The following is a 12,140-nucleotide window of genomic DNA, read 5'->3' on the forward strand; positions in this document are numbered from 1 at the left end:
CTGGACAGTTACAGGTAAATCCAAGTCAAATTTGGATGTAAATTTGTTTGTGGCACTGGTAAGAAGGAGTTTAACTTGTTCTGGTTTATGTCTACATGACACACATTCACGGGCAGGTTTAGCTGAGGTAGAGACGGCTGGCCGGGGTGTTGGATGCCCGAACGGGAAGCTGATCCCAGCCCATGGTTAGTGTGTCCTTGCTGGCTGGTTAAGTTACTGCCCAACCATTGGCTTTCACTTATGAACTGTTAGATTTGGGCTTACAGTATTTCAGCTCAGGTGGATCTGAAATCTCATCGCTCAAAACATCCACTCAGCTTCTAGAAAACTGTTTCTTTTTCCATTCAGCAATAATACTACCAGCAAGAAGAAGTATTAAAGGGGAAGCTCGTAATGGCAGGTTTTGAGTGGGATTAAATTTGAGTGTCCTGGAGAGCTTCAAATTGTAAACCACCAGGATTTCCTATCATAGCCTTGAATCGTGCATGCTGCTTTTCCAGTGAAAGCATACTTATACATGTATAGCAGTGCCTACCTGCTCTTAGTTAAACTCTAGCTTTGTACATGAAATGTGTGTTATTTTTTGCATGAGTCATCTAAAAAGAGCCTCTAAGTCCATAAGAGGTATATGTCGCAGAAGAAGAAAGAAAAAAGAAAGAACAGGTATAATATTGGAAGAAAAGCAACAGGAAGAACAGAGACAGAGCAAGGAAACAGATGACAGAAGAACTTGTAAGTAGACAAGAAGCTCTGGGTAGGTACTGCAGATGCTCTTTACCTACTGCAAGAATCATCCTTCAAAATTTTTAATATACTGACAACCAAGCAAGGAGACATAAAAATTAGCTTTATGAATGCTGTAGAGGGAGGAGATTCTAAAGCCTATCAAGCCTTATCTCCAGTCCACCCAAGTCATCAAAGTAGTAGAGAAATAGAGAGGAAGCAAATGATTTTGTGAGTCACCTCCAAAATGGGATGGTCATTTCTCCCCACTGAATTCTAAGAATGGAGAAAAGACTATGAAGTGTAAGGTAGATTAAAAAAAAAAATATTTATGGGCACTATCCAAAACACTAGAGGTAGTCCTGGTACCAGCTGCACCAAAACTGTCCTGCTACATTCTAACAGAGGATGGGTGGATAAAGAATCAAAAGAATGAAAAGCAATAGTGAATTACAAATTTTTCTGTTTCTTATTAAAACATTCAACGTTAAAATCACCATTGTACCTTTCTACATATATACTCAGAGTGGTTGTTTAATGTAGCATTTGAGAATACATTAAAGGATATTGCAGAAGTAATTTAATCTCTATAACACTTTTTGAAATATAATTTGATTTAAGAGGAGGTATGAAGTAAATAGTTACATCACAGAATAGGATCTTCTGAGCACTACCTGCATACACAACAGCTCAGAAATAAATCCAGAGGAATCTTTTACCAAAGTCTATATAGCAGTCTTTTTTTTTTGGACAGCTGCATCTAACAGGCAGAAATGTTTAAATTATTATATATATTATCAAAAACTTTTGCTCCTTTTCCGAAAGATTTCTAAATATAAAAACTGTAATTTATCTGCGCCTGTGCTTTAAGAGTACACGGTTTGGGACATAATATGCAGACATTTATCAATGTGTTTGCCATGAGCCTCACACGTGCCCAGCACGCACAACAGATGCTAAAGCCAGTATGCAGGCAATGCTCCTCCCATCCAGCGAAATCTAAGCAGGCATGGACACAAGAAGGTAGGAGGTAGGGGAGCGGCTGCACATTCATTAGTACTGCTCAGAGCAGCTACGAAGCCCTAAAACTCCACCTAAAGCCCAGTCATGGCTTTCAATGTAAAGCTCAGTTAATGTACAAATTTCTACTAGCCATGTGCTACTGACCACAGTGGCACAATATTAACATGCAAGAAAAGACAAAAAGTTTAAGAGTATTAATATATCAAATTATATCAAACCTCAAAACACTCTTGTGAAAACTGAGGCAGAATGACTTACAGTTTGATCAAACTATGAAAAATAAAAATCTAAGTCAAGAAAGACAAGAGCTCCACACCGCTATTGTCTCAGCTCCATCACTTCCAAGATGCCAGTGACACTTCATGCACCACCTAGGCAGTTTCTCCAGTATCAGCTGAATCTTTCACAAGAGAAAAACTGATGGAAAATTCTTCCAGAGCTGAAAGTATTTTTGTGAGGGTATTTTTGTCTGTACATTTGTTGCTTCAAAACAGCACAAACATATTCAGGCATCTGAGATGCAACATGAGCTACGGACTGGCTGAGTCAGAACCAGCTTCCTAATGAGGACTCTGGCACCGAGTACGAACTCTGAAACCTCCAACCATGACACTATCAACACTGGTGGTGACGAACTGAAGTCTGGGGCACAAGGAGCCTGAGCAAGGCCTTGACATTTCTGCCAAAGGCTGGCAGAAAAAGAGGAACTGCGAGCCAATTTGTACATCACTCCCACATTCAAGGTGTGGCCAGGTCACCAAGGCTGTGGGCAGGAGTCTGGGCATCCCCAAGCCTCAGCTATCTGGTGGAAGGTCTCCATACCAAGGCACTTTCCTGACATGTGTTTGTCTCAGTTTAGAAGTGAGCATCATGCACTTTTCCTAAGCCTTTAAAGGTAAGAGATGAAATTTGTTCTTAAGCCCTGTACTAACAAAATATACCCCAAACCTGAAGTTTAGAGTAACTTTACTCTCCCAAAGCAGGGATGAAAATTAGTCTATAGATTTAAGAGTCACAACGGTGTTTCCAAACATATGGGATCAAAAGGAAGCGGAATAAATCAAAATCTTCTAGTTTCTTTCCAATCCCTTTCCCACTCATCTAGCCAATATGCTTACTATCTATAGCAGAGGATGATTCTCCCTAATTTTACGTGATTCCATTTTGCTCCACATCAGCAAAGCACCATGTAGATCTATGGCACTAAATTATTCCAATAATATTGTCAAAAAAACTTTTTTTTTTTTTAATCCTCAGATTTTTTTACCTCACCTTCTAAATCTTCACTTTAGCACTCAATTTTATCCTAAGGTTAGATTCCTTTCTAAATTACGTTGAGACTGTAAGAATGAAAACGCAATGAGGTATTTAGACATAATAAGTTTGGGCATAAGAATTAGAAGAGCACATCCAACTTCTATAGGCAGCCACGCATGAGTCCAAAGGGGAAACTCTAACACAGGCTACTGCAGATACTGAAATTAAAAGAGTACTTGCCCCTGGGAACTTCACCCACATACCTACGGAGTTGCAGAACAACCAGAATTTCTGCAAATACTCATGTTTGATGCATCAGCCCCCTGCCATATGTAAACATCCTGAGGATGGTAGTTTCCTCCGGTCCCCAGGCTGCCCTCTGAGGACTCCTGTTGCGTGGAGGTGAGTTCACTTTCTGCTTATAAGCAGTGGCATAAGGTAATTTCCCTCTTAACTCTATTAATAACCACAAAGCTATTAGTGTAGTAACAGCAGTAACAGCTGAAAGGCTACGTAATTCCTTTTATAAGGAACTACTGTTTTCTACTAACTCTTTCATCTACTGATAAAAACAATTGCACTAACTGACAACTCTTTTTTTCTTGGTAAACTGCTCTTGGTGTGATTATTTCGCGTGCGCCCGCGCCCACTCTCCCCTCTCCGGCAGGGAGGCAGCCCGGCCGGGCGCCCCGACGGCACCTCCGTCCCCTCGCTCAGGCCCCGCGCGATCCCGGCACCGGCACCAGCACCGGCCCCGGCCCCGGCCCCGGCCCCGGCCCCGGCACCGGCGGGGCAGCAGAGCCAGCGCCGGCCCCCCGCCACGGGCGCGTCCCGCGGGGAGGCCCCGGGCCCCCTCCGGCAGAGAGAGGGAGGGAGGCAGGGAGGGCGGGCGCGCGTGGGGCGGGGAGATCCGCGGCCCGGCCTCTCCCCGCGCCGGCGGCCAGAGCCTTAACGGCGGCGGGCCCCGGCGGCGCAGGGGGCTGGCCGGGGGGGAGCGGGACCCCGCCGGGGTCCGCTGCTAGCGATGCCTCCCCCGCGCCCGGGGGCCCCGCGCGGCCGGGGGACAGCCTCCGCCGCGGTGCCCCGCGGGTGCCCAGCGCGGCGCGGCGGCTGCGGGGCGCGGGGGGCCGGTAGCCGCCGCTGAGCCGCTCCGCGGGGCGGGGGGCGATGTCCTCGCTGGTGAAGGAGGAGCTGGCGAAGAGGCTGTTCGGCCCGCGGCGGCAGAGGCTGCACGAGTTCATCGAGGTGGAGGGCTCGGGCGCCGAGCGCTGCTACCTGTGCGCCGCAGGTACCGGGGCTGCGGGCGCCTGGGTCAGCGCCTGGGCGTGCGCGAGTGGGTGTGCGAGGGGAGGCGGCGTGGGTGCCTAAGGATGGCAGTGCGTGGGGATGCGAGGGTGCGTGGGGATGCGAGGGTGCGCGGGGATGCGAGGGTGCGCGTACCTGGGTGTGCGAGGGAGCGGGGCCGGGGCCCGCCGCCCTCTGGGGCCGGGGCCGGGCGGTGGCGGGAGCGGGGAGCGCCTCGGCGCGGAGCGGCTGCGGCCCCGGGGCCGCCCCGCCGCCCGCAGCTCCCCAGCACGGCACGAAGCCCAGCTCGCTGTCCCCGCGCTGCCAGCAGCCTTCAGAAACGGCGTTTTCTCCCGTTTCTGATTCACACGGACTTGAGCTTCGGTATCAGCGGAGAAACGCGACACTTCCAACGCGACTGCTGGAAGTGCTCAGGACGTGGGAGTGCTGTGAGTGCCTAACCTGCTTTTAAAAGAGCAATATCTTGCTATAGTTCTAATTAGGTTTTCCATAAGAAAGCATAACAATACAACATTGCAGGAAACATTTGTAATTTTTAGAGCTTTTGCACTATCTCTTGTCTTGGTCTAATAAGACCAAGTTATAAACTTGGTCTACACTTTGAATAAATATGCATTTGAGTTAGTAATGAGCACGAGCTGTGAGTAAAACAAGATTGCTGTAAGCGATAAACTTAATCATCTGGCTACTTAACAAATTTGATTTCAAGTGTATCTGTTTCATAACGTTTTTAGAACAAGGTTTCAGAAAAGCTTGTGTGTTTTTTTTTTTATTTCACAACACTGATAGTCAGAAAGAGAAATGCTCTCATCCATAAGTAGTTAGGTTGAAGTGAATGCTTCTTCCAGTCTGTTTCCTCTTCAGGTTCAAAATACATATAACAGGTGGAAATAATCTATGTATTTGAGGCATAGATTGGGATAACATCCAATATGGGATGATGTCAACCGTATTCTGTGATCAGTATCTTTCTAAACATCTGAAGTCTTTAGAATATTTAAGTTGTTTTAAAGATTACTGGAGATACTGAGCAAACTATGTTCCCTGCACTCATGTAATTTCAGTAGAACAGGCTTTGTATTTTAGAACTGTAAAAATAGTTTTAAGAAATGGATTCCTGAACATCATAGAGCTTCTAAATGTGCAGAAATACCAACCTGATTCATAGTTTATAAAACTATCCGATAGAAGTATGTCTAGTTGCATGTGGTAGATCTAAACAGTTCACTGTTAGGAAACATCCAAAGAGGAGAAATAACATTATGCACCTTTAAAATCTTTACTAAAAATTTCTTTTTAAGGTAGAGGAGAACAAGCCATTAAAGAAAGCCTCTAATCAGATTAACTGATTGGAAGTCTCTGAAGACACAAAGGAAAATTTATGTAGGGTTTTAAGAGTGGGATCTCTCCAGTATCCAATATTAAACTCTCTTAATATATTCAGGCATAGTCAAGTAAGTGGTGAGCAGAGTGGAAATCTGATTCTTAAAGATGAGTTCCATCCGGCTGCCAGCAGCTACTGTAATCTGCTGTGATTCTGGAGGAGCAAAACACGTTATCTAAAATCTTGTCCCTGCAATGCAACCTCAGTATATTCCTGTTGATTTCAAATTACCATAAAAAAAAAAGAGTCAAACTATAGGCAAAACTTCAGAAGTCTACGCCTTTTGAAATCTATATTACAACAAAATCTTGGTGTGGATAACTGAACAATCTTATTTTTGTGCCAACATTATTTCCCTCCCTTTTCACAATAGCAAGTCCCAGTTCTTGAGAGAAGGCAATAGTATCCTTTCACTAAATGCTTTATAAACCCTGAAAGAACTTAAAGCTGAAGTGCAACCACATTTGGGGATTTTCATAACCCAGTATTGGTATGCCTGAGAGGAACAGTAGGGATACCATTGCATTATCCAGCAGAGACTCTGAAAAAGGTGGTCAGTCCAAAGAAGACTGTAAGAAATAGTTTGTGCTCTATGAAGGCATTGCCATAGCCGTGCCCTCCTCAAGAAAAGCTTTTAGAGTTTAGTAGAATGACATGGTAGATCTGAGCTCATGTTCTATGTAAAAAATTAAATTTTCTTTAACTCTGTTAACTGAGTGCAAGAACAAGCAATATCTAAAATGCTGGAAAAGTAAAGAAAGATGATTTTTTTTTTAGCTGAAAATAGCCCACCCAAGTTTCACCACTAGGCAGGACATGCTCCTGGTTTCGTTATTCCTAACACATCTGTGCTCTGCCTTATGTGATACAACTTCTGCTCCTGCACGAGGGGTAGAGAAGTGGCAGTCTGTGGGACCTGGGGGCCACTAGGACATCCCCTTGTATGTCTGACAGGACTGGGAGCTTTTGGGGTTGGGCTTGTTTCCTTTTGTTTTAACTCTGAGGGAGACAACCTATTACCTCACAAGCAAGCAAGCAAACAAACAAAATGGGAGAAACTGAAAGCATGAAGAGAGCTTTCTAAGATTAGCCTACTAGATTTCCTTGCAAATGAAAATCATTGTAACTTCTCCATAGAAGATAACACAGTGGTGGTCCTTTGGTTAAAAATCATTGAGCAACTATGACTGATAGGACCAGGAAAAAATGCAACAGTAATTTGTATTTCCCAGGCAGGGAAGCTATAGGCTGAGAGAAATTATAATCAGTTTATGTGTTTTCCACTGGTTTTCTTTGCAATGGAAAGAAGGCATATCTCCAACATATATCCTTTGTTTGTCTTTATTTAATAACCATTTTCTTATAAACAGGTGAGAAGTAAGAGATGTTTTAACAGGAATAAGATAAAATTAGTCAAGTTTCAAAATGGGTTTTCAAAAATTCGGGCAGTATTTAGAAATAAAAGAATTTTGCTCCTGCTTCTGCAGCCTCATGCTACGATGTCAAAATGCTCCTGCCAGACGTAGGTGACATCTCACCCTTACCTTAGGCTACCAGATGGCAGGGGGAAGTGGCCTGCCCTGCAGCCATCGTGCTGGATGTGCAGGAGATTGTTCAGGCTCCGGTGCTTTTCACGCTCATTATTGTGTGTTACAGAAATCCAGTCTCCTGTGCAGCACTCCGTGTGATCAATTAATAATGGTAGTTATTGCAAAGAGTGTTTTTGTGCTCTTTTTACTCTCATTTCCTGCCTAAGTCGAAAAATAGTAATTTCTACAAAGATAGCACGGGGCAACTTGAAGCTTTAAGAAATATTTTTGATGTAATTTTTGTTAAGTGACCTACTTACATATTTTATAGGGAAATAAGAGTTTTGCTTTAAAAAAATAATGGCTTTGTAAGAGAACTTCATCCACAGAATGGGAAGTATAGAACGAGTCATGTAAATACAGAGCCTTGGGAGCGGTTTTGCAATTTTCTGACTCCAGCACCCCAAAAGATTCCCCCTCAAAGTAAGTAGGGAAGTGGGTTATCCATACAGATCCAGTGCCAGAATTAGGCTTTCCCTGCACTGGTAGTGAATTCAGATGAAAGGCTTTTGCACAGACAAGATTCTCTTTTCACAGGACCAGTAAGGTAAATCCTAAATCTACTAAAAGCTGACAGGTTTCCTAGACTGAGAACATGGTGCTATTCCTACTACCTGGGCAAAATAGAACTATTAAGTCCAGTACAGCCCTGCTCATCATCATTTAAGTTATTATCTAAAACGTAGTTTGATTAAGTCTTTTATTATTGGAACTTTTGGGAAGTACTTGCTTGCATATCTAAACTATTTTTTTCTTGCAGTGACCAAAAGTGAAGAAGTAGAAATATGTATGGTTAAACACTTGCGAGTGGATCGAGAAGAGAAATATGAAATAGTTGAAAAGTGGTTTTTGAAAGATCTGGAGATGATTGATGGAAAAGAAGCAGATACTGTAAGTCTTATGTATTATTAAATACATATATTAGAGTATACTTTTCTTGTGTTGCAATTTGGGATACAAGTATTAAAATGCAATTAAAATGCATTATCTGAAAAAGAAAGTTATATAAAAACCAAAATAAATCAAACCTCCAATGAATTTTGGTTTTATTGCATGTGAGAGGCCCCATATCACATTTGCACAGTTGGGGGGCAAGGAGGAAGGAGAGATTTTCTTTGTTATAATCTTCTTCATCTCTCCGGTTGAGATCTGAGGGACAGCTGGATTTTTTCTAATTTGTCCATCATAACTGGGAATAAAAGTTCTCCATCTGCAGCTCCCAATGTAAACTGGAGTTAATCCCATAGATTTTAATGTGTATTTGAAAACAAAATTTTGTTAAATATTTTTATGGAGAATGTGACACTGTCATTTGAATGTATGAACCTGTTCTGTGTGTGACAACGTCTTGCAAGTGCATTGTTTGGTGTATCAGCTCATGAAATTGTGCCTCTTTCACATAGCTTAATCTCACATTACTTGGATCGATTAAATATTTGTGTATTTGAGTGTGTAAATATGAAACAGCTTTGGCTAGATCTGGCTGACTTACTGCTAAAACTTCAGAAGGGTAAAATGAGGCTGAGTAGTACGATACAGAACAACACCAGAAGTCGAATGAAATCCTATTTTACAAAAGCTAGAAGAATAAGCCAAGGAGAATATCTTACTGCATGTATGAGAAGACATTTTAACAGTTGTCCATGCATAATGTAGTCCAGGAAAAAATGACTTTTCTCCCTTTGAAAGTGCTTTCAAATGAACATAAAATAGAGTTCAGATTACATATCCTAGTGAAAGAGAAATCAAGAAAGGTTTCGAGCCTTGCTCCAAGGAAAAAGACAAACTGTGGTTGTTCTCCTGTCCTGTGCACATCACCCTCAAGTCTAAAACTAGGAACCTGGGAGTCGGAGGAGGTGAGCTCAGGTTCAGAGTATCCCTGCACGCTGTGAGCTCTTTGCAGTTTAGACCAGAGGGATAAAAAAGCCAAAACTAATAATACTTTACGTCCTCTCTCCAAGTTGTCTTGCTTCTGGAGATGTTCCTGTCCCTTCCCCAGCCAAGGCAGACAGAAGATTTCCTTATCACTTGCCTACATGAATTTACTTAAGCTTTTTTCTGAAGTGTTGTGCTAAAATAGCCTTCAGAAATGATTCAGCCTTCCACACTGGGATGATCAAAATCCGTCTCATTTTTGGTTAAAGAAAAGCCTAAATGAATCTCAAACTCATAATTATAGGGTGATTAACACTGCTATAAATATTCCTAATAGTTATTCATATCCATAGAATTTAACAGAACTTAGCTGCTGCTAGGATTAGTTGTGCCAAAGAGCACAGAGAATTACAATTTAGGCAGGAAGGGCAATCAATATTCTTCTTCTGACAGGCATATATAGTTATAGTCCAAGGCAAGTGCTTTTCATATAGTGTGTTTTGGGCAATATGACAAATTGGTTCATTTTGAAACAAGATTGTATAATCCCAATAAAGTGCAGCGTATCGCTTGGGCAAACTGAAAGTTTTACTCAGGCAAAACTCCTAATGGCAAAGAATAGCAGCTAATTATAAACTGCTGCTTTGTAAAGTTTTAAAAGACCCTCTAGTATGAATAGCAGAAATATGCAAAGTCCTTTAGAGTCCATCAAACGGAGAAAGAGCCCTGAAGGTAGCTGGGCAGAGAACAACAGATTGCCGTTCTAACATCTGTAATGCGTGTAACAATTTCATTCTCTCTCCGTTTTTTTAGGATAATCCATATTTTGATATGCACTTCCACAAAGTCTACAATCTGGAAGCGTATAGTTGTGCATCTAAATATACCTTTGCTCGAACACTAAACAAACTGAATGAAATGTACCTTAAGAAGGACTTGAAGATTGTGAACTTTAATGACACCTACCTAAACGATGATTCAATCTGGTCATCCAACAATAGGGATTGCTTGGTTCTTATGAGGATATGCTTCTATGCTTCCAACCTTTTATGTCTCTCCCTGTGTCCTTTGTCCTAAAGATGCATTTTCTAACATTAAGGTGACTGGTTGACTTTCACTGACCAGCATTTCATAAATCATCTGATCAAAAAGATAGTAAGTGATATGCAGTATCTGCTTTTTAATTTTACATATAAGTAAAAAATGGAACATACTTTTTACATAAACAATTGGCTGTTCATTTATATGTATTAGGAGGGCCCCACTCTGGCAAATACTTAGAAATATGTGAGACTTTCAATATAGGACCAGTAATTCCCATGGTCAGTGGTGATTGCTTATGTAAGTAGAGTTCAGCGTTTGTTCCTATGTTCAAGGAGGTATGAATTATCTTTCACTAATAGCTGGAAATATTTTTAAAGCATTAAGAGCATTAACAGTTAATTTATATTGGGGAAGTAGAAAAAAGAAAGCAACCAAATGAGTTCTGTATGAGAATGGTGCACATTTCCATTTTCAGATGTGTTAAAATATAGAACTTTGTTAAAGAGATCACACCTACATCAATACAAGAATGAAACCCTTATCCTGATGAATTGGAGTTTTGCATTCACGTACCACAGGACCAACTTTTCACCTGTGCAGTTATATTATTTTTCCCTTAGAACATTTAGTACTCCCTTTGGCCTTCCCGTTGTTTGTGGTACTGTCTTAGAAACAGAAAATGAACGTTCTTAAGCAGAACTGCTTTATTTGTCAGACCTTTCAGAACTTTTTTCTTTTGTATCATTAACATCTTTCTTGCACTTTATTGCTTATGTATATGAACAGGCCCGGTTAGGGAATAGAAATTGTTTATGTCTCTACCTCTGGACCAAGAGTTAACAAAATACTATGTAAATAGTAGTTGTTGGCTACTACAATTACTTTGTAGGCAAGTGATAGACTTTTCAAAATTCATAGAATTATGAGAGTAATTTTCACCAGTTTCTAGCTATGTGTTAGCATATTCAGTGCACTACTTAAATGCGTATTAGTACTTAGAGTTACATTTAACATGGGGTGGAGTCTACTGTGTGGTTTGGAAGATCTCACCTATAACAAAAAATAACGTCTGGACTTGCGACAGCATTACATTACAGTGGAAACAGAGGATGAATTAAAGCTGTATTGAGCAGGAGCTGAAGAGGAACAATGTTGACAATAAGAAGCACAGTGATATTGCTTAGTGTCAGTCAGCTAAGCTGGTTGGCTGCTCTTCCCATAGTCAATAAAGAAATGCCAACCCAAAAGGTCATTCAGAGAAGCTCCTAGTCGGAATGTCCTGCAGGAGAAAATTTGCTTTCTCTTTTGGCAGCCAAGAGAGTACAGGGAGACTAGCTGTGGACTAAACCAGCTTCATACCTAAGGCCAACTGATGTAAGTAGCTCCTAGGAAAGCACAAGCTGGTTAATGTCCTCTCTCAGTACCCGCCATCTGTAAAATGCGATAGTTGCGCAAGTTGCGCAAGAGTACTCTGACTCGTACTTCACTGTTGTCTTTCACATGAACTCCCACTTTTGAAAACATTTGTGTAAATGTACTTTGGATTCAAAATTGAAATAACATCGAATAAGTGAGAATATATTTGAAAAACTGTATAAAATGTACAGCTTTCTACTTTACTTTTTAAGTGTTATCCTATTGCTTGTATATAGGAAAGGCCGTACCTTCGATAAGCTAATCTTCAAAAGTTATATATTTATTCTAGGCATATGTTGTAAATTACATTCATTCTAACCCAAATCTCAGTAATGATGTATATCTTGACAGTTGTGAAGGCAGTTTATGTGGGTAACACAAATCTACTGGAATTTTTAAGGACTTAAGTCTTACATTTGCCACCTAAATACTGTTAGAGAGGACTGTATTTATAGTAATTGTTTATGAAATGCAGTTGTTCTTTTCAGAATGTCTTTGGGATAATCCAGTGCAAGTATGTGTCC

At 41.4% G+C, this 12,140-nt stretch overlaps 1 protein-coding gene across 1 annotated transcript; it reads left to right on the top strand.

The window, feature by feature from the left end:
- The first annotated feature begins 4,170 nt into the window (after positions 1-4,170).
- On the top strand, positions 4,171-10,233 carry EXOC1L (exocyst complex component 1 like). The gene is made up of 3 exons (XM_075149128.1): positions 4,171-4,291; positions 8,042-8,172; positions 9,970-10,233. Exons 1-3 carry the CDS (start codon positions 4,171-4,173, stop codon positions 10,231-10,233), a joined length of 516 nt encoding a protein of 171 aa, XP_075005229.1.
- The last annotated feature ends 1,907 nt before the right edge of the window (positions 10,234-12,140 follow it).

This window comes from Calonectris borealis, chromosome 4, assembly GCF_964195595.1.
Source record: "Calonectris borealis chromosome 4, bCalBor7.hap1.2, whole genome shotgun sequence".
In the NCBI taxonomy this organism is placed as follows: Eukaryota; Metazoa; Chordata; class Aves; order Procellariiformes; family Procellariidae; genus Calonectris; species Calonectris borealis.

Bases quoted from the DNA above. Each gene is read 5' to 3' on its own strand.
- EXOC1L (XM_075149128.1), top strand. From the start codon at position 4,171: ATGTCCTCGCTGGTGAAGGAGGAGCTGGCGAAGAGGCTGTTCGGCCCG. The intron at 4,292-8,041 runs GTACCGGGGCTG...TTTTTCTTGCAG, and splicing joins CTGCTACCTGTGCGCCGCAG to TGACCAAAAGTGAAGAAGTA. The intron at 8,173-9,969 runs GTAAGTCTTATG...CCGTTTTTTTAG, and splicing joins ATGGAAAAGAAGCAGATACT to GATAATCCATATTTTGATAT.